At 33.6% G+C, this 26016-nt stretch overlaps 1 protein-coding gene across 1 annotated transcript; it reads right to left on the minus strand.

Moving 5' to 3' along the window:
* Window positions 1-402: 402 nt before the first annotated feature.
* Window positions 403-23137, minus strand: LOC134531228 (uncharacterized). Its single transcript, XM_063366900.1, has 5 exons — window positions 23000-23137; window positions 8293-9237; window positions 7346-7627; window positions 3971-4215; window positions 403-858 (listed from the first exon to the last, which is right to left on the minus strand). Exons 2-5 carry the CDS (start codon window positions 9235-9237, stop codon window positions 729-731), a joined length of 1602 nt encoding a protein of 533 aa, XP_063222970.1. The 5' UTR covers window positions 23000-23137; the 3' UTR covers window positions 403-728.
* Between the last annotated feature and the right edge of the window lie 2879 nt (window positions 23138-26016).

A 26016-nucleotide genomic window follows, 5' to 3' on the forward strand; every position in this document is an offset into this window, starting at 1 on the left:
TAATTATTGAGTAAATGAGTTAAACACTTCATTGTATTACAATAAACCCATCAAAGATGAAAATAAAAAAATCTGAAATTGTCATTGGAAACACTTGTATCTCGACCATTGTCTTCAGGAAAAGTTTTCCTATACCACGAAACAATATTTCATGTTTAAAAAGTGACTGTTTTACGCTATTTACAGTTAAACACAATCTTAAAGAAAAACAATGCAACAAAGGCAAGTTTCTTGAGGACATGGCTTGTCGGTATGGGCCTTGACTGTAAAAGGTTTCAAAAAAAGTTTATCTCTAGAGAATAAATACTTATTATAAATAACTAACACCACGCAGAAATTATTATCCTACTATCAATAGAAGCACAGTAGCTTTACAAATTTAAAGTTTTAAATCCCAAATAATAATTGCAAATAAGAATTTATTGGTAACACATTAACAATAATACAATAAACAAGTCCGAATACAGCACAATTTACATAGTATGCTAATAGTATGCTCCGTTACCATCAAACATATTAAAAATAGCTCAACTAAAAAAAAACCGCTTAAAATTTATAATCTCAAAGCTGAAATAATACAAAATGGCTGTAATAACAAATCACGAAATCTTTTTTATAAACAATAAAGAAATGTGACAGGTTTACATTCATAGGTGTGCATTATCAACATTAAAACTAACATTTATAGAGGTACATATCAACATTTAAAAATAAAATCATTTTACTATTTACAATCTCCACATTTCTTTGAAATGAGTCAGAGCCTCTATTAATGACGCCACTCTTGTGTGTACAGCAGCAGGTTGTCGTTTGACTCTTTTAACCTTAGATCCTTCTCCATTTATATGGAACACAAGTCTGTAAAACATCAAAAAATGAATATTAGTTTAGTGCACTGTAAATAAAAACATTTTATCAAGCCTTCACTTACCTCTGAATATTATATTTTAACTCTACAAATAAAATAGCAAATTATCATCTCACAAGTACAATTTGTCATATTTTTAAAATTTTATTACCATTGGCGATTAACCCTAGTGCACCTTCACATCTCAATTTAACACTTACCTACTAACTTCATTTAAATTTATTATTCTATAAGTTACAAACGTTTATAGCCTATCTTGATATTTACTCTGTTAGAAATGTATATTACCATTCATATCATTAGTATTAATACAAAAGCAATTTATGTATTTATTGTATGCAGACCCTAATTTTGGTATTCCATATTTATAGTAAATAGTATCCGATGTGGTTAAAATATCAAGATTTCTTTAGAAATTTATGAGAGTATTAAAAAAGAAAAAAATATATATTAGATCTCTGAAAAAATATAAATTATGTATGATGCAACATTTGGCAAACTTTAAACTGAAAACTGAAATTTGAAAGCAACACCCGAAAACTGAGTAAGTACACTGAATATTTTTTTTTCCGGATGAGATTTGCTTGGCAAGTAGCTTAAAGTATAATAGCATGAAATCAGAGCAAGCATTATAACTGGGAGAACATTTTTGAGTAAATACCAAAAATCTGTAAAATATTCCACTAAAAATTAAAACCTATGATGTATAAAGTTTTATGACAGTGACACAGGCTTTTATAATCGATATGCAATAACTCCAATATACTACTACTGCCACTACCATTTGTCACACTCTTCTCCCTTGAACTTAGCTGATAAGTAGGAAGAACATGGATCACAGAAATGAAAAGGGGAAGGTGAATTGTAGAAAGCATATTATGTGTAGGTATATGGTCTTGAGTTAAGCTTAGTGTCCTGGTGTGGTATTCATATTGTAATGCATTGTACAGTTTCCTAAATAAGGGTACATGTCCAAGTAAATAATTTAGTGTTTGTGTTTACAAATTGAACATAACTCCTCAGCAGTAGTGAGTATGTTATTGGACTGTACTGCTGCTGTGTTTATGAGTTTTAAATAACTGTCTTCAAGCCAAAAGTTACAACAAAAATGTCAACAAACTAAAATCATGTGTCCCATTACTGAATCGCGTATAGCAACAAAAAATAATGCATACTTTTTATCTGTTTGAAATTGTGTTAGCTTTGTATATGTTACGTAGGTGATTAGCTTCCCCTTACAAAAATATTTTTTTGCATCCATTTCTCCCAAGGCAGCTAGATTGTAAAGTCAAAATTATCTTGCAGTGCAGGCATACGCCTTTCTAATAAAATGACCTATACCTAAATGAAATACAGTAATGGTTTTTGCAGGGTGTATGCCTGCACAAATGGCTAATTTTTTACTTTGGCTTGCAGTCATAGGAAAACTATGCAAGCAAAATATTTTTCATAGTGTAAACTGCTCTCACAAGTAAAATTTCACAAAACTAACAACTTAAAACAAATATAAAATTAGATTTTTTGCACTTAAGGGTTAACACAATGGGACTGTTAAAACACATTTATCAGAAGAGATCTGTTGAAATTTAGGTACCAACAGGCCTAACAAAACAAAATAAATAATTTATCATAAATAGTAAGTTGAACTTCGAGCATTCAGCATCAGGAAAGAGCACCCCAAATAGTAACTGATTCAGAGTTGAAAGTGTCAGATGGGAAATTTTGTGTAAAAAAAAAGCCGGACAAGGTTCAAAAACGAACCGATGTGTGGTAACCACATGCTAACTGAGTGTCCAGAACAGCATGGCAACAGTGCAATGGCTATGTATGCATGTGGCCGCTGTGACTTGGTATGGCATTATATCACCATCTTCCAACCAGTTTACATTGTTGTTCTCTAGCTATGCACATTGGTTGATTATGTTTATCTCAGAACACTTTATCTATAATAGTTTTAACACACGAGAGCTTTCTAGATACAACTATTAAAGGAAAATACGCACATAGACACAAGGAACAATCAGTTGACCCAAAATTTGCAGTCAACAAAGAACTATGGTGCAGCACTAGCTAAATCTTGTTGGAAAAACATTGGATAATTTAGTCAAAATATATTTTCAAAATTATTTACTAGTTAAAACATTTTCAATGATTTATCGGCTGTGATAATTATTCCCGTTTATAATTATACAACACGTAAATTTTTGTTTGGGTAAGTATCTGCGTGAAACTGAAGGTTTAATTATATTTTCGTTTTACCTCAATGTTATTTCTTGTGTGCAAGCAAAAATATAAACGATGGAACAGTGTGTGTGGCAGTTTTTGGCGTGTATAATCATGGACACGCAGTTTTTGATTAGAATATAATAAGTACTATTTGCAAGGTGAATGAATAAGAGCCAGAAAAAGATTGACAGAGACAGTGAGAGAATAAGTGGAGCTAAGAGGATGGACCTGGGAGGATGTGGAGAGGGAGGAAATGTACTAAGGCAGGATGACAAGGAGGCTTGTAAACAACATGGTGAACAGGAGTGGAACATTGATGATGATGTTGATGATAATGATGAAGAAGAATTAACACTTCTATGCAGCTACAGTTTGATGACTGATCCACTTACACATCTATACATTCCATTATCAATGTACAGCCTAAATTTATGGACACAACAGTATGACATTTAAAGGAAATTCTCCCAAAATAGTGCATCAGTACACTAACTTCATACGATGAAGATAAACTAGTTAACTTAAATATATTTTGTTTTGTAAAAATATTAGTAAGTAGCAAATTTACTACATTAACATATACAATTTTTAAAAATAATGATACCCTTATTTTTTTGTTTGCTAAAATACTGAGAACTGACAAGTCAATTGTATGTTACAATGTTTCGAATTTAGACACAGACCTTGCTGTTGTACCATAATAAAGTTCTATAAAGCAGTCTAAAAATCAAACATTCCCATCCCCGTAAGGAAGTCCGAGAAATTAATTTTGTTCTCTTTTGGATTCCCAGCTACAGCCATTTCAAAACTTTTTTGAATGTAGTAGATGAAAAGACAAATTTAAAAAAAAAACTAATACTAATAAAAACAAATTACCTTTGGATGAACTCCCATATACCAGCTGTCTTGGGAGGGTATGCCACCGAATGCACAAAATACATTGCAAATGTTACCATTATAGCATCGCTGGCCGGCATTGGTGGACTGATGCAATGCCCTTCCATTGTGGGCAAATAACAATTACCCAATGGCAAATTGTTCCAGTCGTTACCACCCAGAACTGCAATGTGGGGATGAGGCATTGAAGCTGATGCTTCAACTTCAGCAACAGAAGCAGTATCCTTTAAAAAATATTAACAGAAATTGCTACAAAATTCTTTTATATTCAAAACAAATATAACTGCAACATATCAGCAGACAGAGCAATTACATTTGGTGACCGCATATATGTATCATTTTACAATTAAATGAAGAGAAAAAATACTGGTAAATAAGACTTCTTCTCATTAGCTGTTCACAATAGCATTGGTATAAATATATGGCATACAACGAACTAACACATGGACTGGTACTAAAAAAATCTAGGCACATTACACCTAAAGAACACTCATAAATCAATCCTGTACAGTTTTAGCAAAGTCTCGCCCCAGATGCATAGCTGTTGTTATTCTAATCATTTCCACAATCTACTTTCAACAAATGTAATGGTCTGATGTACAAAAATAAAACCACACTTCAGATTAGGAGCTACAGCACACTACTTACAAATGTTTCAAAAAAGTTAATTCTGGTTTTAATATAACTTAAAAGTTACTAACAATGAACATCTATGATGAATTGTTTCACTTCAAAATTTCTAGTTTTTTAATGTGTCATTTTACTTTTAGCAGTAATAAAAGTCTATTCATGGAATGTTTTTAAAAATTTATTTTTGAATAATATAAGTTAGATTATAATGCTGGTCTTTTACAGTTTTCACCCCAAATTAAACCTTTTTACTTCCACAAATTTGTATGTTATGTACTCATGGTACAATACAAAATGTTAAAACCAAGAGCTTCACTTTCTACATGGCAGCTTTAACATAATTAAAAACATATGAACAGGTCTTGGGATAGAGACGGGATAAAAAATAAAAGCAATTTTGCTCTAAATTCACTTCTGGGAAAAGTCAGTAATCAGGACAGCAGAAAATTTATTATTCCAGAAGTCTGGATGGGTTAAAGGTCAACATAATGGAACTGTAAAATATGGCCTTCTACTGTACAGATTTTAGGTAATTTTTCAATTAGGTTTAGATTTTAGTGCATCATATAACACCCACAAGAAAGGTAAACATACTGGCATGCAATGTTGGCTATTTATGCAATAAAATTTGACTTTCGGATATCAATTAAATTGATAGTGCAACCTCATCTACGGAGTCTGCACTTCAGTTTACTTTAATTGACATCAATACAAGTAACACAAAAGGAGAAAAAAATGTTCTAATTAGGATATGTTTCGTGCTGTTGTGCAATAACATATTTTGAAAATGGTTTGATTCATTAGAGCAATGAAATGTAACTTAACATTAGTATTTTAAAAATATATTGTAAGATGTTTGAGCTGGAACATGCAAAAATAGGCATTGCGCTTTGGTGTATTTAATGGTTAAAGTTTTTTTTTTAATGACGTGTGCATATGAAGAACAGAAATGTTTAAATATAGCTTACATTTTTAGCCAATTTTCCGATCTTATTAAGTTTTAATTGTAAAATTACAGATTAACACGGCTGTTTATGAATGAAAAATCTACTAAAAAACACATCAAGTAACTTTTTTGTACTAATAAAAATCAATGTATTCGATAAGTGGAACATGTTGGTTAAACAGCCATACATGTGCATTTCTGGTTTGAGCTACGGTAGGCCTACATTTGCTGATTTAAAAAAAATCCTTACAAAAAGAATAACTGAATTATTTTCACATACAAGCATACAAAATGTAAGGGTTGAAGCTTCATCCAATAAAAACATTAAAGTACTTAAAATCAGCATTTACTTGGTTAGCACTTTTTTTTGCAAAAGTGACCTGAGATGGCCAAGTCAGTATGTACTAGAAGACTAAGGCTAACTGGTTTCAACAGGTGCTATCATATCTCATTTATTCAGTATCTATTTTAATATAAAAAATTCAATAGTAAACAGTGAAGGTTGGCGTTGCATTTGAAACACTCAAAAATTGCTTCTGTTACCTAGAACCATATTATTGTGCAAGTATCGCCATAAACTTTTTAAATTTGTTATTTCTATCAAATATGGCATTAATGTAAATACCCTATATTTGGGCATGTACATGTTGTTGGAAACTTCATTTTAAAATCAACAAAAAATAATGTTTTTGATAGATACTACATTGTATCTAATACAGCGCATAGTAATTTATGCTTTTGTTTTATGGGAAAGTTTTGTATCTGCAGCTCCGTTTTTCCTGCGGAAATAGGAAATTATTATGGATGCAAACAAACAAAAACTTCACTAACAGGTATCTGTGCCACGCAACATCAGTTTATTTTTAATTCAGGCTGATTACATTGACTAACATGTTCAAAATTAAGTGTATTTGTACTTTAAGTGTATTGGAACATAATCAAATTTCCTTACTACTCACTCGGAAAATGGAAAAATGCTTTCAAAAGAATTTGTAGCAGTCCATGACAGTACATCATATGTTATACCTACTTAAAACGTGAGTTTAATATTAACATCAGCGAAGTTACGCTAGAGCCATGTGTACAGAATTTTTAAAAATCAACATGAATTAGAAGGTTTTTGTGTAATTATTCAGACATGTTAGAACACAAAAAAGGAAAGTTATGAATGTAAATATTTATTTCTTCAGTTCAACATTTGTTATGCCTTAAAAAATTTCTTATAAAAATGTGAAAAATTGTCCTTAACTATGCGGATACTAGGGCATTCACCTTTAAGAAGTCTCGGTTCTGTATAGTTATTGCACAGAAATTTACATTGGTATGTGCATTGTTAAATATTTGAAATGGTAGGTGATATTTCAATATTATTGGTTATGCAGTACAATTATTTCTACAGAAACTTCAATTATACAGCTAAAATTTTTCCTTTATGGAATTTCTATTCCATGTAGTAGGCACTATAATTATGTATGTTGTATGTGTGTGTGTGTACATACACATACATACACCGGGGCATACACACACGTATATAAAAGTTTAACAAAGTACACAGCCCGAAATTTACTCAGTATGTTCCCACTCAAAGTTAACCAGACTGACAAATTTGCATGTTCAGCTCTAACTAAACTTGATGCTAAAATTGGTACCTAATCAACCATCACTGCAAATTTATTAACATGAAGTAATTTATGTGCTGGGCTTACTACAGATTATTTAAAAAAGAAAATAAACAATTTTAGGCTACACTATCATTTACATACAATATAATAGAGTACCTCATACATCACAAATATTTCTTCTCGTTCCTGCCTCCACATGTGAATGAGGATATCAATAATGAAAATAAGCATTTGGTCTGAAGAGAAATTGTTTCTGTCAATAAAGACAAGCCTGTCGCGTATGTATGTCTTCTCGTCAGACAATTTCTTCGACTCCACATTAACCTTGGAGGTTAAAAATTTTTTCAATAATGGCAGTAGGGTCTGGTAAGCTTCATTAGCCACCTCAAGCAATGAAATTCCCATGAGTTTTTTAAAGTGATCCACTAGATATTCTTTCTGTAAAAAAACAATACAACATAATGAAAACAATTTTATACACAAAATAAAATTGGTTACAAATTAAAGTAATTAAAACCTAGTTTCACACTAGACATGTGCAAAGCTCCAATACTTTTACAGTAAGAAAAGTTTAATTAAGATTTAAAATTGTTTTGAATTCAATTAAAACTAACTTAAATTCAAAGCTGAAGGGAATTGGTGCATGTAAGCATTAGGTATTTTCCTAAATTTTTTGGTATATAAAATATGGGTATTTCTGGGTAGAGCTACGGTAGGCTTACAATTGAGAATTTAAAAAAAATCATTATAACAAAGTATAACTGAATTATTTTTACATACAAGCTGAAACCCAGTAGATCCATATTTGCACAATAAGTTATTATTCAATTCACTCACTAAATTGCATTACAAAATGACCAGAAATGCCTATTACACACACTTGATTTCAATTTCATTGCAGTTTTTAATCACAACAGTAATCCTTGCAAACACTTGCTCATACCTATTTCTGCATGGCAAACATAACTGAAACCCCAGAAATGTTACATCTTCCTTATGTTATTTACTGGCCTTATTGAACAAATTTGTGTAACTAAAGATAAAACAAAATATGTTAGCTCAATTTACGTGCATTTTTTCATAAATACAGAAAAAATACCTACCTCAAAAAGAAATGGCCAGTGTTCACGCACAGTGTCCAACTGTTTGTTCAAGATTGATGGGCGCTGTGTGGCATACGTCACACTCATGTACCTTTTAATTTGTTCATTATTGCGATCTTCTGGTACCTTCTGAAACTCCTCTACCAGCCACATTCTTTTTTCGTCTTGAGTTGCAGGGGTCTCGTTTTCTGGCAATTCCTTTGGGAGAAAATTGACACACCCATAGCTGTCCTTTTTTGTTATCAGTTTCTTTTTGTTTTCCACACAGTCACCATCGTCGTCCTCGCCATCATCATAATGCAGCGATCTTTTCACTCCTCTGTTCATATTTTTCATCCGCTCTTCAAGCTTTCGTTGCAACAAGTGGTGACCATCACCAAGTAAAGTGCCATCTTCTAGCTTTAGCCCAAATGTGCTGGGATATTTCCCTACCAGCTCTTTGGCAAGGCTCTCAAAAAATCTAGAGCCTGGATGTGTGTCAAGTGCATGTACTTCATTACAGATTATTCTAACTACTTCATTCAAGACATTAGGTCTAGACAATGTCCTGTTTTGTTGCATACTTCTGGTAACATGTGGGGGAAACTTGTTGTAAGGAATTATGAAACTCTGTAGATTTTTTTTATTTCCTGAGCTTTTTGTAAGTGGGTGGAACAAAATGTTCTTGGGCGTACTTTTGTAACTAGAAGATGTTTCTGTCTCTGGAGTAGAGCACACTGCCACTACTGACAGCTCTGGAGTCAAATTGTGTGAGACCCTGGTCTGTATAGCTCGGTCAATTTTCAAAGCAGCAACTAGTTTCAAGGGCGGAACTAGATGTTTTTCAAAGCTTATGTATTGCAGGTCATCCAAGCACTGGACTCCAATTTCCTCCAGCTTTTCTGAAATTGCATCATCATAGGCGCCTGGAACTGTCTCTTGTATAAAATTAATTACTTCCTCCATCTGCAAATCACAAATACATAGTAACACCTGAGTAATATACTACAGTGCATATAGTATATATTGGGCATATAAAAAATTTAGGTAACTTAGGGGATCTCCCTACAATGGAAGAACATCAATGGTGTATGTGAAGTGCACAATTAATAGCAGATAAAATAACACTGCCAAACCATGTCCTGCAATACACTTCACGTACACATAGGAATACCCCTAGGCCTTTAAATGTACCTATATATAAACATAAATCATGCAAATGGTAAGAAAGCAGCAGTTATGTTAATATACCAAAACAAGTTAGTGATGTAAGAGCACTCAAGCAAGATCCCTAACCTGCATATACAATAAAATCCTTTTAAGAAATTTCAGACATATTAAAAATTTTACCAGGACATCTGGTACATTTGTTATTTTGAACGTATTACTTGTAAATAATTTTTACTAGGAACTCTTGGAGAGAGTTTCACTGTATTTGTGTACACACACAAACTTATTTATGAATTCACCTAATGCTACATTTAAGTTAAATAAACCTTACACAAAGTTGTGACCCATTACAACAAAGAAAACTGTATTTTATCTTAACCGTGCGTCATGGAAGTGGCACTTGCGAGTATATTGTGCAGTTTTGAAGTGGATGTGTATTAAATGTACTAAGTTTACTCTCTTGTGCACATGCAGAGGCAGATGCATACTGTATAATTATTTTATCTTTATGTTGCTGCCAACATATGGTCATGCTGATGGTGGTCTCGTGTTATTTATTTATTTATTTATACAGTTGCTACGAGTAGTTATTGGTTTAATTCAAAAGTTCACACTTTAGAGTTAACAGAAAAAAATATTTCATGCTTAACTCACCGGAAATTAGCTGGTCAGGTGCTTTAGTACAATAACAGGATAACCAAGATTTTCATAAATTGGGTATGGCTCATGATCTTGCAGACTGTTGATCGAGACACAAATAATGTTCCCTGATTTCTTTAGCTTATGTACACCAAAAGATTCCTGGTTTTCTGCTTCAGCTTGTTCTCCAATGATTAACAGTTCTGATTCTGATCCAGTCACTTGCAGAAACATATTCACAATGACAGTGTTCAAATCCAAATAAGAAGTTAAAACAAGAACATCATTTGATTTATATAGAGTTCCCTTGTGCATGCAAGAAGTGCCAACAGAAATATTTCTTCTGTCTAATTGTAATTCCTCAATTACGTGGTTCACAACAGAACTAAAAAAGAGTGGATTGTAACTAGACCCATTACTGATTACAGTGCTACAATTAAATAAGCCAACTTCTGCATGTGCTGCTTGCAACAACTGGTGTTTGATACTTAGAGTTTTAGTCACGTTTTTGGTGTTGCTGGATGCTGACTGACACCTTTTGAAGTACCTGTGCTTGGATTCAAACCTCATCGTGCAAATGTTGGAAAGTGGACCGTACATCACCATCATCCTCGGATAATGTAACATGTAATGATGTTTAGGCCTCAGAGGTACATCAGGGTAAATATTTCTTCGAATATGCACATACTCTGTAACAGACTCCAACAAAATTCCTATTATCTGAAAATTTACCCTTGGAGATGATATTATTTGACAGATATGTAGGAGGAGTAGGAATAGTCTCCATGATGGATTAGAGTGGTCTAGTATTTGTTTCCCAATGAGAAGTGGCAGCATGCGAATAAATGTCCATGTCTGAGCAGCATGTCCTCCTAACCTACCAGAAAATGAAATGTGGCATGGTTTGTTGTTTGAATCATGATTCTTATACTTGAACTTTTCTATTTTTCTGTTCAAATTTTCACATGAAATCCATCCTTCAGTTTCAAAAGACTGCAAAATCAGTGGAACATCATACTGTGCTATACCTTCGAAAACGTCGTGTCCAATACAAGGGGGTAAATGGTCAACAACATGAAAATATTCAAGATCATTGAATAATGAATTCATCTTTAAGCCCTCAAAACTGATCAAATTATTTGCTGTAGCAGTGTGTAAAGCCAATTCATATGATTCTTTGGTTCTTACAGCATCGTACAGTTTTCCATTGTGGAAATCTTCTCTCGAAATGCAACAATAGCGACAAAAGTACTGACATGAGCTGAAATTTTCAACAAAGCCTCCAATGCAATGGCTGCCAAGGTTGTCTCCAGCAATAAATACTACGGAACCTTTCACTTTCTTTTCCCTAACATCAATCCCATTCATTTCAAGAGATTTTAATTCTTTGACCAATCGCTGAAAAATAACTCTCTGACCAAAATACTTAAAATCTTTTGATTTACATAGCAAAACAAGTTGTATTGCATCTACATTCGCTCTGCTCCATGGATGCAAGTTTGCTAATGTGTAATACACAGCAAGCATCTTCAATTCTTTCCTACTTGAACCAAGAGGGTTTGCAACCAGAAATTCATCTTGGAAAAGAATGACTTGCAGCGCTTCTGAATCGACAGAAAAAATAGGATGTGTTACTAGTACCTTTCCATCTCTAATGTCTGTCAGCTCGAACTTACTTGGAATATTATAATTTTTAATGTTCTCCACATACTGCAAAAAAACAGATTCGTCAGCCATAAATGCTTGCAGTGAATCCAATATGGGTACATAATGCATATGACATTCTTTATTACATTTATTTAAGCCTAATCGCACAGCAACAGGTTTTACAAATTTACAATTCTCTTCATAATATTTCCTTCTGGAATATGTACTTCTTAGCGGACTTTTCTTCTCCAGTGACAGTGCTTCAAGAATACCATGTTTTTCTTCAAATACATCTTGCATTATTTGCCTCAAAGTGGATTCTTCAACAATGCCTGATAGCTTACTCATTAAGTTCGCTCTTACAGCTTCAAGTGTATAGTTGGAAATAGATGTAAACTTCTGAAGAATTAACTGAATAGTGTGTTCAGACAAATGGTACTTGGAAAGGAGAGTGAGTAAAAAGTAGGCAACACTCTGGGTGATTGAAGCACATGAATTGGTTAGCTCCATTTCAACACAGTTTGTTTGCACTATTTCAACACATCTTTGAGAGGGCTGTTCTGAAATTCTATTAGCAATACTGTTCTGACACACCTCATTTTGATTACTCTCCGCCTCTTTTTCTGTGAAATGAGGTCTAAGTAAATTTGTCTTGAACGAATTATGGGCCCTTGACAAATGGGCAGTGAATGATGACAAAAGTGAATAATACTTGTCACAGCCATTATGTGGACACTTCACTCTAACATCTCTACTGGACTGCAAGTGCTTTTTCAGGTGGCTAATGATACCTTCAACACTTTTATATTCATCAGAACATGATTGGCAAGTAAATTTTTCACAAACGATACTGGTTTCTGCAATAGGAACTTGAGTGCATGTCTTATGATCTCTTGATAAGTGAGTGAGGAATGAGCTATGACAACTGAACTGTCGACGGCAGGATACTTTGCCACACACAAATCTAGATTTAATCCCAGATACGTGGAAAACTGAGCAATGTCTGCTGTACAGCACAGGATATTTTGTTACAAAATCACATTGTTTCTCCTTACAGTGAAAAGTTACTTCCATTTTCTTTACCACTCTTCAATCATCTGTAAGGGAAAAAAATGTTTTGTTTTATTCACTGGACGAGCAAAATTTATTTCTTATATTAAACAACTCATTTAAAAGTTAATATTCTCTGTGTAGGCCCTATCCTAAAACAGGCTAATAAACAAATTCATACGTAAAGCAAATGACACATTATCCCATCAAATATACTTACGGTGTCTGCTAATTATTATGCTAACCAAAATTAATTGAAATGTTAACTCAGTAACTAGCGAAAACCAGACACGATTTATTTTGTAAAACTAGGTCACTTAGTATGTAAAATAAATTTAAAACTATGCTTCTCAATTCATTGTGTTCTCAAAGTTAATTAAAACAAAAGTCTTACAAGAAAAAGCAAACGGCCAAAACATTACGCAATTGTAGCTCTCCGCGCGAAAGCTATCTCAATGTTGATGAAGCTGGAGCCAGTCTAGCCCTTATCATTCTCCGGTTTCCGTACCTAAAACTTGCCATTTAGCGCTGGATTTACATTTAAGTAAACATGGAGCTTGTTATGTTATATTTACTGCTTTAACTTCATGTCAGTCGTTTAGGAAACACATGACTACGAACGTTAATGGCATTTAAAAAATGCTTGTGTATGTGTGGCTTTATATTTTAATGCACCTTTAATCGATTATTTATTATAAATGTAAATACAATTTACATTGTACTTCCACTTTAGAATGCATATTATAACTTTCAAAACCTCATATATATTATATGATTTGTTTAATGTAAGTGTGAAGTTCTCTTTCCATGATAATTGATTGTATTAGGTGACGAAAAACAAAATTAAATTAAAATTAATTACTATTATTACTCTTCGAATGTCAGCATTCATAGTGTACAAACAATGCAGAACATATAACTTACAATGTTAAACTTTCCATTTAAGCCACTTTTGCGCTTTTTTGGAGTAATATCAACTTATACCATAGAATAAACGGCATTTATTATTTCCCGCTCTCCGCTATGTATCACTTTACCGCGCCTCTGCGAGCTGCCACCTTCGCCTTCTATTTTCGGGTATACACTGAAGGGCGATATTTTCCTAACAGCCACTACACGGCTCTCGGCTACGTGTCGCCTGCTTACCCCCTCTTCTTTCTCCGGTCCCGCTGTCCCCGCACCCCCGCGCTGAGAGACGCGAAGATAACTGCCGGGCACAGTACACACTAGGTATTGATGTGCAGTTATAAATATTATGTTATAAAAAGGTATTGTAACAAATAATAAGTTAAATTTTTGCCATATCTTGGACCTCTGTTTTGAGAATGAGTTGATATTTTTAATTGAACTCCAAGAAACATGTTAGAATTTTATACATGATAATGCATTATTAATAAAAATAAAACAAATTATTATGTAGCACCACGCCAAAACATTATGATCAAAAATAATTTTATTATTTTCATAAAAAATATACAGATGTCAAAAAAATTAAAGAGAATATAATTTTGAAAACATATTCAGATTATGAATAGTTATGGTTACTTAATTTTGAATTTACTATAGCTGATGTAAAATACGCAGTAAAAAACAATAACAAAGAAAGTTTTAGTTAAATTTTTGTTTTATTTTCCATTTAGGTATTGCTGATTTTTTTTTACTTTGAAATAAGTAGGTACATGTGTGTTGTAATTTCAAACTATGAAGAATCAAAATTGAAACATTTAAGATAGAACACCATAAATGTTAAAAATGAAGTTCAGCTCTAGTGTTTATTTTTGGATTTTTTAAAGGGGAATGGTGAAGAGATAAATGAGAGATTGTTTACCCTTTGCTTATGCAAGTGGTTCTTATGCATGATATCTTAAAATAATGTGTTTTTTTTGCATACATCTGCCATAAAAGTTTAAAGCAAAGTTCTGATACTTGTAAAAATATATTTGCATTTTTTATTATGCTGCAACTAAGATGATATGCCATAAATAATAATCGTATTGTAAATATATCCATTAAATTAGATTATCTCCTTACTGGCTTTCTTAACTTTCCTCCCACCACTTCACATACCAAGACTAACGAAGAAGCCGGAGCAGAAACATTTTCCCTATTATGCCTTAAAACATTTTTATGCAAGGTAAAAGTTCCGTATTCCGTATCCAGGTGTATACAAATATACCTTTGATACTGATGGCATGATCCTGTACACCTGATCCTGTGGTACATGATGCTTATTTTTTTAGCAGTGGGAAGGCGCTGTCGCGCGAAACGTGATGTAAAATATAAATTACGTCAGGTTTCGGGCTGACGCGCGAAACGCGTTGGCGCTACGTACCTTCCCACTGCTATAAAAAAAAACATGTACCACAGGAACATGCCATCAGGGTCATACCTTCAGGATTAAAGGGTTAACTTGGATACGCAATACGTAACTTTACCTTTATTAGCAAGTAGGAAAAAAACTGAAGAAAAAAATTAGTTCCATCAAGCATGTCTACAGTGTTTTTACCTATGTAGTATGATGATATTTGTCGGAAAGGTTTGTTAAGTTATTAAGTAACATAATTTTAAATAAGCGTGTGTGTGACTGTGTTTGGCGCCCTATACGAGGACCTGCACATGAATTTTCAGCGTGGATGTGAGGACCTGTGGCGATCCGAGGACCTTACACAGGTCCTCGGATTAAAATTCCTCGGATTCGCGTTCTACGATCAAACTGGTGTTGGAAGGATTTTCGCCGGGTCCTCGGATAAAACGTGAAGGGTCAACCATGTAGTTCGCGTGTGTATCCACCACGTTGTGCTACTGTCGCCCGTCTTTACACACGCTCTGTATCGTTTGGCGTTGCTCATCTTATATAAGGACCCTTACACAGCTATCCACACACTTTCAAAAACACACACTTAGGTAGTGAGCGCGGAATCCGAGGACGCAGTCACGACACACTTGTGCTTAGAAGCCGACTCTGAGGACGTGATATTTTTTTTACACACTATATCTCAAAAGCAGAGTACGAGGACTTCGCTAGATGCAGGTTACATCGTATTTATGAAAAATTTTAATCATTACAGCGGTGGTATTTTCTCTGCTTTATTAATGAAGCTTTTCATTAGGCTCCATATGTAATTATCCCTATTACTTAATTTAGATATTTTCTCATCTCATAAACTCGTGCGTCTAAAAGCTGCTTCGTTAAAATTATGCTATTCAATTAATTCTATATTAAAAGCTATTATTCGTTATCGGTGCCTCAAGCACCACCTACCCAAGTGTTTATTATAAATGTTTAAATCTTTAATGCACTGCGGAAAGAGTCAAGTTTGTGTGTATTTTTTTCTTATTTATACTATTATTAATTTATATTTAATAAAAAATTTCATACTATTCTTAATTAAAACTTATTAACATTTATTTTAATTTTTTTTTGTTATAATTTATATTCATTAGTTTGGTTTTTTATACAAAGCGTGTTTTTTTATTTTTTTGAACTATTAATTATTTTCTACTATTTAGTTTATTTATAAAAGCGTACTTTTTAGTTTTTTAACTATTATTTTGATTAGAACAAAATTAATAGGTAACTCAATCACCATTCATTACAACAGCAAACAAGGCTTTTTCCTACAAAAAAAAAATTGTAAATTTAAATTCCTGCTTATTTTGTTGAATTGAAAATTCTCTTTGGTATTCGGAAATTTGTTAATATTAGAGAAATCGGCTAAAGATAATGGTTGGAAATTAATTTTAACATAAATTCCTGCCTTATCGACTAGATGAAAATTATAAAAATTGACAAAAATCTTATTTTTCAAATTAAATAATGGAATAATCTTTTTAAATTAGCGTATTGTCATCGGTCCTCGATAAATCTAAAAAGTTTGAATGAAATCTGACAGTTTAAAGTGGGTCACAATCGCACCCAAAGGAGTCGGTTACAAACATACAATCATACAGGTGAAGCTAATATAAAGCGTGGTTGAGGTTTTCTCTGGTAATAACTGCCTGAATCCTAGAATTTCTTACCAATGGCGGCTCCAGGAACACCTCTCAGGCAGGGCTCTCACACACGAGGATGCAGTTAGTAATCATGACATTGCCCTTGGGATATTCACAACATATATGGTCTCAAATACTGACATTTAGTATTTTTCGTACAAATTTTGATTGAAAGAAGAGTTTAGCTCATTTACGAAAGTATTTAAGTTAACATTAGTATTCCCTACAAATAAATAAGAAGTAAAATTTGGGCTCGGAAGAGGCTATCGCCCCCTGCGCCCTTCCTCAGGAGCCGCGCTTGTTTATTACTTCCCGACCAGGCGGCCTCAGCGGTAGACACTTTTCCTGCAAACACATGTGCTTATCGCGATATCCGATACCCCGACGCGCTGACAAGGCCACCGAGCAGCCGTCAGACAAACTTCCCCTCCGCTGCCTTCACAGCAGCCGCTCGCTCCACTCCTCGGCTCCAGACGCCGGCTGAAGAATACGCCGCGCGAGGGAGACACTTCCCGGCAGAATAAATGTGCGGAAATGCATTTCGTCGTAGAAGAATTCTGGGAGATTTTCAGCAGTGACCTATGTATTTTTTTTACACCATTTTAATCAACGATTAATACTCTATCGTTGTGTGTGTCTACTTTTTTTGTATGCATTACACACGATACATATAACAGCTGCGTAAAACCACACATTCGGAAATAGTTTTACCTATGTTACGAAATTTAAAAAGCATTATAAAAATTATAGATCGACCCATTCATCCTTTCCCTATACACAAAAAAAATGACAGTTTTATCTGTAATGAGAAGCTGCAAATTCTTCTTAACAAAAGGCCCTACAATCACGCCCTGAAGACTGTCTGTATAGGCCTCTTAATGGTCGGCCATGACGGCCATGAATGACAAAACACAGACGAAACCTTTTCTTTTAAGATGAAGGTGGAAAGTTTATCTCGGTGGTGAAATTAAATATTTGGATTTTCTGAAGATATTGATTATTCAATTAATTTTACAAAATTTAAAAAATGTCAGTTTACATTATTTTTGTAGCCTCGACTGAACTCGGTTTACAAGACGTCAGATAATTAGTAGATGCCTCAAACTGAGAAACTAGGAAATTAAAACATGAAACTGCACGCGGTACACAGACTCACGGCGAAAAACTTTACGAAGTGGGGTGGGAGGCTTGGGCCTCCCTCACCCAAACGGCCTACGGACACGGGCGGAAAAAAAAAATTTAGAAAAAAAGAAATTTAAGTGCACCGAAAGAAAATAAAATTACTTGTTATTAAAAAAGCGTTATAAGGCCCGGGTGCTGCCTGTGTCCGGTAAATTTAGTCACTCGCCAAAACTTTTACTTTTTATATCGCTATTTGGGCCGCAGCCCCGCACCCAACCAGCCTCACTGCCGGCACAGTGACCTCGGCCCACGCAGCCCAGCACCGCCACACTTACCCATGCCACTCGCTTCCCCTGGAACCGAAGAAGGCAAGCGTCGCATATCGCTTATCAGGCCATGATAGGGATGCCTTTGTGTAAACGAGAACCCGACAAACTAAATACTCCTCCACACACCCAGCTATCGAATTAAAAGTTGTAGGATTGTACTTTGTCTTGCTCGGAGACATATACAAGCAACAAGATAACGGGAATGGGGTGAGTTCAGCGAAAAGGAGGGCTGGTAGGGGGAGAGACTTGAGCGAGGGTCATATAAACACGTCCCGGTGATATCCTTTGCAACCAAGCTGCGAAGAAATGTGTCCTCGTTTAGAATGTTAAAATTGAAGACGTCCTTATATTCACTGTAATGCGCGCAGTGTGTGATATTATGTCCTCGCAAACGCATTAAACGCACAATGTTACTAACACACATGTGTAAGGGTCCTCGTTTAGACTGTTACAATTGAAGACGTCCTTATACTCACTGTAATGCGCGCAGTGTGTGATATTAGATCCTCACGAACTCTTCAAATGCACAAGGCTTACTAACACAAAATAAAGCAAAAATAAATACGGTACCAAACAAATTTATTGTTCGCGACACTAAAATGTGTTTGGAAATAATCTGCCTCTATTCAATCATGCAGCATGTATTTCGTGTTTTGATTATTATAACAACGTACGTTAAAATAGTCTTAGCCAAAGGCGTAGCCAGGATTTTAGGTTGGGGGGGGGGGGGGGTGAATTAAACATTTGGCTATTCACCCGTCCTTATAAAGCGGGTGGTCCGGGAGTACGGTACTCCCCTGGGAAAATTTTGATTTTTAGGTTAAAAATGGGTCTATTTTATCAGTTTTAATGATATAACATTGAATATTATACTGCTATAAATATTATTAATTTTTGAATGCTAAAATAACAAACGCAAATCGAGTATAAAAATTTCCACACATTTGGGGGGGGGGGGGGAGGAATGGATCCCTATAAACCCCCCCCCCCCTTCCCTACGCCCCTGGTCATAGCTAATGAATTTAAAAATCCATCTTACTTTTACATATCTGGCAATTTTCGCAGGAAATATTTCTTTGTCACACATATTTACGTGCTTTTGGACGTTTGCCACAACCACCTGTAAGACAAAGCTGCGAGACTGCTTCCCCGCTTAGCAAAGAATTTATTTTCAATCTTGTGCATGCGATAATACACAAGTGTTTCCCGATTTCCATTATGCGACATTATATGTCATTTATAAAATACAATCTACATATATAGATGTTTTAATTTACCAATCTAGGATTAGGGCTAAACAACTTCTCGAAATATTTATATTATATTAATTGAAGAAACAAGCCAAAAGTGTGCAATTTATTTTCTTTCTTTATAGGCAAAAGAACATGAATTTGCATAATTTATTAAAATACTTTTAATTCACACGTGATTACATAGTACTAAAAAAAGGATTATAAAAACTTTATTTTAGCAAAAATATAGCATTTATTCGGTAATGATAAACTGAATTTTTGCTGAAATCGCAAATAAAAAATTTTAAAAGTGCATTTTATTGACAAGTGAAACGATTAAACCAACAGTGGTACCATTCGAAGCCACACTGCAGTAGGTCCTCGCATTGAAAGGTCCTCTCGTTCACTTGTTAAGACGATTGTCCTCGCAAACACTGTCTCAGGTCAGTTGCTTCTGAGTCCTCTGATTCACCTAAAGGGAGTAGGTCCTCGAATGGGGCCCTAGACACGTATAAGTGTGTGTGTGTGTGTGTGTATATACATAGGTGTGTGTGTGTGTACACATATGTGTGTGTGTATATATATATATATATATACACATACACATCTAAAAATATATAGTACCATTAGAATACCAAGTGATTGTATATTGTTGCAAGAAGATATAAATAATGTAACTAAGTGGTGTTAAACTAACGGAATAAAATTAAATCTTAAGAAGATTAAAATAATATCATATTCTAGGAAAACATATACAGAAACTTTTAATTATGTAATAAACAACAACATGATACAGAGAACTTATTTTATGCGTGATCTAGGTATTCTCCTAGATTCAAAATTTTACTTTTATCACCACGTGGATAATTTAATTGCAAGTGCAAACAAAATAATTGGGCTTATGAAATATTTAACTTATTTGGCTAGCTCTCTTGCTTCTGTAATTAGTCTTTATTTTACCTTAGTAAGATCGAGATTAGTATGGCTCTGTCATCTGGAACTCTATAACTACCACTGACTCAAATAGACTTGAAAATATACAAAATAAATTGTTGAGATACATTTATAACAAACATTTAATAGATGATAATTCAGAGAATTTTAACTACGACTTAACCCTTGAAATCTTGAACACGCATACACTACAGTTTAGAAGGAAAGTTACTGATACTGTTTTTGTAATAAATTGTTTTATAAATGTTTACCACAGCACTGAAATATTAAACAAAATTGGTCTTCGAGTTCCGTCATTCAATCATAGAACAATGCGACCCTTTCGAACGTATCACATAAAAAATGAACTATCAAAACGGTGTACTGATAATTGCAATGATATTTTGAAAGATTTAGACCCTTTCCAAAGGGCAAAAAAACTCAATGAAAGACATTTTGAAATCTTAATTTTCTTGCAGTTAAGATAACTTCTGATGTAAATGTTTTATTGTTATTTCATTGATAAGAATTAATTTAAAATTGACAAATGTAGCTATTATAATCTTATATGTGTCTTTTGTCATGTGTTTATGTTTGTGTTGTCCCATTTTTATTGTTGTGTTTATCATTGTGTTTTGTGTACGTTATTGTTATTTCTTTATGTAATATTTGTCAAGTGCCCACCTGTTAAATGCTTTGACTGTTGGTAGGCACTCAAATAATAATAAATAAAAATATATTCATACATATCTATATATATAAAAATGAAACCCGTTTTCCTTGGTCACGGCATCACGCGTGAACGGCTGGACCGATTTCACTAATTTTTTTTTGTTGTGTTTGCTATGGTCAGGAGAAGGTTCTTATGAAAGAAAAAATTAAGAAAATTGTACGGAAAATTAGAAAATTTAAGAATAATGAATTCCTATTTCCCTTGGTCACGCCATCACGCGTAAATGACTGAACCGATTTCACTAATTCTTTTTTTGTTGTGTTTGTTATTGTCACGAGAAGGTTCTTATGAAAGAAAAAATTAAGAAAATTGTGCGGAAAATTAGAAAATTTAAGAATAATGAATTCCTATTTTCCTTGGTTACGCCATCACGCGTAAATGACTGAACCGATTTCACTAATTCTTTTTTTGTTGTGTTTGTTATTGTCACGAGAAGGTTCTTATGAAAGAAAAAATTTAACGGAAAATTAGAAAATTTAAGAATACTGAACCACCATATATAAAATTATTTCCAAACTAACCCAACACTTTGTACAATATAAATATTTTTAAAGTAACCTTATGACATTCAGCTTTAAGCGTTTACAGTTTCCAGTGCGGCTTGCATTTGCAATGTCAATAAATAAATCGCAAGGGCAGTCGCTAAGTGTATGTGGCATCAACCTAGAAAATCCATGTTTTTCACATGGCCAATTATATGTCGCCTGTTCCCGTGTCGGAAAACCATCAACATTATTTATTTACGCGCCAGAACATAAAACTAAAAATATAGTTTATCAAAAAGCATTAGAGTAGAGAGAAGCAGTGAGGGGTACAGAGACTATTAGTTGATTTATAGAGCGCGCGTGGTATTGAGCTCATTGTTTACTTAAAAATGCCAAGTTGTTCAATAGCAATTTGTAAAAACATTAGTGGAATTATTGAATCCTATGGAATAAACACTATTTTGACAATATATATTTTGTTTTTTATTTAATTAAATTAGGAAGGTCCTTTTCAGTTATAGTGATACCAGGGAATTATGGATTCATTTTTATATGGAGGATATTATAGATTCCAGTTCAAATTGAATAGGTACTCATACCTAAGATAGGTCAGCTATACAAAATAAAGTAGTGCATCATTGCTACGCTAAGGCGGTACGAAGTTCGCCGGGTCAGCTAGTACATATATAAAAACCAACGTTTCAGTAGTAAATTAAACTTGTTTAGTTAAAATACAATGCTGTATTAAATAATTGGTCTACATATTTTGGAAAACATTAAGTATGTTTAATAATAACATTTTTAATATTCTAAAATCATTAGTCCTATAGACTGGTAAATAGCAAATGCAATAGGTCAAAAGTTTTTGCCTAAATATTTAAGGATTCATTCGTTATCTTAAATTTTCATATTAAGTATTTGTTGTGAACTCATTTAAAGCTATATACCTAAATTAAAAGTGTATTTTGAAAAGTTATCCCCGCATTAGAATTTTTTTGCACAATATGCTCTGTAACTTATTTATCGGGCAAAGTATTGCACACCAGGACATTATTAGACTAAAAACCTCGTACCTAACTTTCGGTTTGCATTCTTAAAATTAGTTTAATTAAAGCCCCTTTATCACATTTACCAACAATATAATTGCTTTGCAAAGCTTTATTACCAGAACCAAAATAAAATGACGAATAGGCTTATAGGCATAATTATTATACAAGGCTTATTTATAAAGAAGCCAAATGCTTCTCGTCGCAATATCAATTACGAAAAAACCAAAATAAACTAGCAAACAATGTAGTTACAGACCTTCAGCACATAGTGACCACTATACTACGTACCCAAATTATTAAAAAAAAAGAAAAAAGAAACAAAAACAAACAGGAAATTGATACATACCTTATGCTGCCCCACTTCACAATAACTCGTGCTACAAAAAATATTCAGAACACGTACACGTGACCGGCGTACACGAGACGCATGGTTACTCTTGGGCTTCAACAATGGAATGAAGAATCTTCCTCTTCCACGGCGACAATTGCGGCAGCGTTTAGCGCTCCAAACGGTACCACTCGGAACTACCGCAGAGAGCTCGGTGTAATAAGAGCAGTAGATAACACAGTTTCGGTGCTACATGCAAGGACTGGGATCTCTGATTACACAGCCACACACACGGCTATCTTTCAGCGACGTCTTGCTCAAGCATGACCGTGGGAATGATGTGTTCAAGGCGCTCCCTCACTTCGCTCTCTCTGTTTTGTCCATACCTCATGCCAATGCTGATGCAGAGAGAATTTTTTCCCACTGCAAAGCGAATCGCATGATTACTTCCACGATCAATGGAACACTTCAAGCAAGACAAACAGTGAAGATGTCTGGATGCTGTACAGGCTTCACTCCAACCAAAAGCATGGTTAGCCTCATGACAAAGACATCTTTGTATCCCAGGACCAGTACTTAGACTTCTGCGAATGTGCTAAATTCTGCTGACGACAGCAGTACAGAGGATGAATCTCTTCCTTAGCTGTATTTGGCTATTAATGTGTGTGTGTGTAAAGTGTAAAGAAAAACAGCTTGGACTATAAAGCAAATGGATATTAATTTATAATAATACATATTATAATAATTTATGTGCAATATTAATTTTTAGCAAATTTTTACAGCTTTATTATTTTGCGTCGTAAAAGCAATGTTTTTCTACCTTAATAAATAACTTTAAAAAAATTGGTTAAATGTAGCATAACTTTTCTCAAAATAGCATATTTTTTTCTGAGTTCTAGCATAAATATGTTTCAAAAGGTTGGCAACACTGAGTTAAATATATACATACAAAGGTACCTAAATTGATGTTAAATAATTTAAGTACCTGTATGTATGCGTAAATGTATATTTGTGTGTGTGGACTATATGTACCTATTGTTCATACATAAGTAGGTATACAAGTAATGTATAACAACATCCGAATATAAATATAAATATATTACACAAGCTGTAATTATAAAATGGGTGTTAGATCTTTTGGGAGACAAGTTTTAATTTTAATGACATAAAACAATTCCTATGAACATTGGCTTTATTATGGCCGAATTAATATATTTAATTACTGTTAATTGTGAGAATGTATTGAATTTCTATTGAAAACATATTATTTTATTGGAAAAAGGGAAAAAAGGAAATGTACTTATATCTCGAATAAAATAATACATTTTTAACAGAAATAAAACGAATTAAAAATATTTTTTTAAAACAGAATTCAAATAAATTCAAACAATTAAAAATGTATTACAATGTTTGTTAATAGAAGTCAAATATACTCATATAGTTAAAAACGTATTATTTTATTGGAAAATGGAAAAAAGGTAATAATGCTATTATGAAATAATACGTTTTTAACAGAAACTAAATACATTCAAACAGTTAGCAGAAATTAACAACTTACACAGTAAAAACACGTATTATTTGATAGGAATAGCATACACTATATTTCTCTTGATAATAAATAAAAAGCAGAGCAAAACATTAATTCCTTGAACTTTTGTAAATGTTTATTTTCATTCGAACTCTCGCCTGATTATGTAATATAACTGTTTTAACGTATTTAATGTCTGTATTAAAAGATTCATTATGCGAGAAATAAAAAAAAAATCATGACCTATTGAACCGAATGGGAATCAAACAGCGGACCGCGTGATGAACATCCCACGACCTTAACCATTACGCCACGCGACAAACATATATGCACATTTTAAAAAAATATCAAGTAAAGAATATCCCTTTGGATTAAAAGTTTAATTGGCAATTTCGGTAAAATTACAAATGTATTCAAACTCTAGATAGTTTCCAAATAAATTAGGAAACGCTAAAATTTACCCGACGTTTAAAAAGGAACCGTTTTTTTAAAAAAAATATTTTTTTATTAAAAACTTCCATTTAAAGCAATGTGGAGGTGCAAGTGCAACTAGAGCCATTAATTCGCAGGCCGCCGCGAGCCTCACTAAGCCGACAAGGTACGCCAAGGCAAAGGGATAGGATGTTGCCAGACCTATCTATATGACCATGGTAGAAACTGATCATTCAAACACTAACAGCTATTTGACTAAACTAAACAATGCGATTCGTTTCTGAGAAACTGAAGGTATGTTCGTCCAGTCAGGCCCAGAGGATGAGCTAAAATGATCATAAATAATTCCATCCCAACTATTTTTGCATGTTGGCAAATAATCCTTTGATAGCTCTAATGTTCAGGTGCTAAATGTTGCAACAACAAACTGCTTTACTTTCTTCAGAACTGGAAAATGTCACACTGACATACAAAATTTTTATTGTTTACATAATAAAATTTGAAATATTTTTGAACTGACAATCACCAATAATAAAGTTTAAATTAAATTTTATGAGAAACCAACCACTGAGCGATATTCAGGTACAGACGCCTAATATTCAGGTAAATTGTGGTACGATCGTGTCTTAATTCTGATAGTATATGGCCATACATAAAAATTCAAAATCCTGACATGTTATTGGTCTACTATAAATTAAGTTACTAATAGATATTATGAAACATTTTGTCTTGCTAAATACGATGTTCGGATAATACAATCAAACAAAAAGTGTCATAGCACAAAAAATTTCCGTTGTAAAATCCCCCATTTAAACACCAATGGAAATGCCTCAAAGTTTAGCATAGTTTACTTATGCCGTCATCCATTTGCTACACTGGTGTACACTCGTCCAGTGCAGCGTATTGTAACTACCATAACTCGCTTCCAGGCAGTTTTCATGTTCCATTTACAATTTCGCTCTGTAACTGTCTGCGCAATATGGTGACCTACTGTGTTGATGTAAACAAATTAAATAATGTGATTGCTGGTATTATTTTATAAGGTGGACAAAAATTAAAATCCAATATTACAAAA

Source organism: Bacillus rossius, chromosome 3 (genome assembly GCF_032445375.1).
Source record: "Bacillus rossius redtenbacheri isolate Brsri chromosome 3, Brsri_v3, whole genome shotgun sequence".
Taxonomy (NCBI): Eukaryota; Metazoa; Arthropoda; class Insecta; order Phasmatodea; family Bacillidae; genus Bacillus; species Bacillus rossius.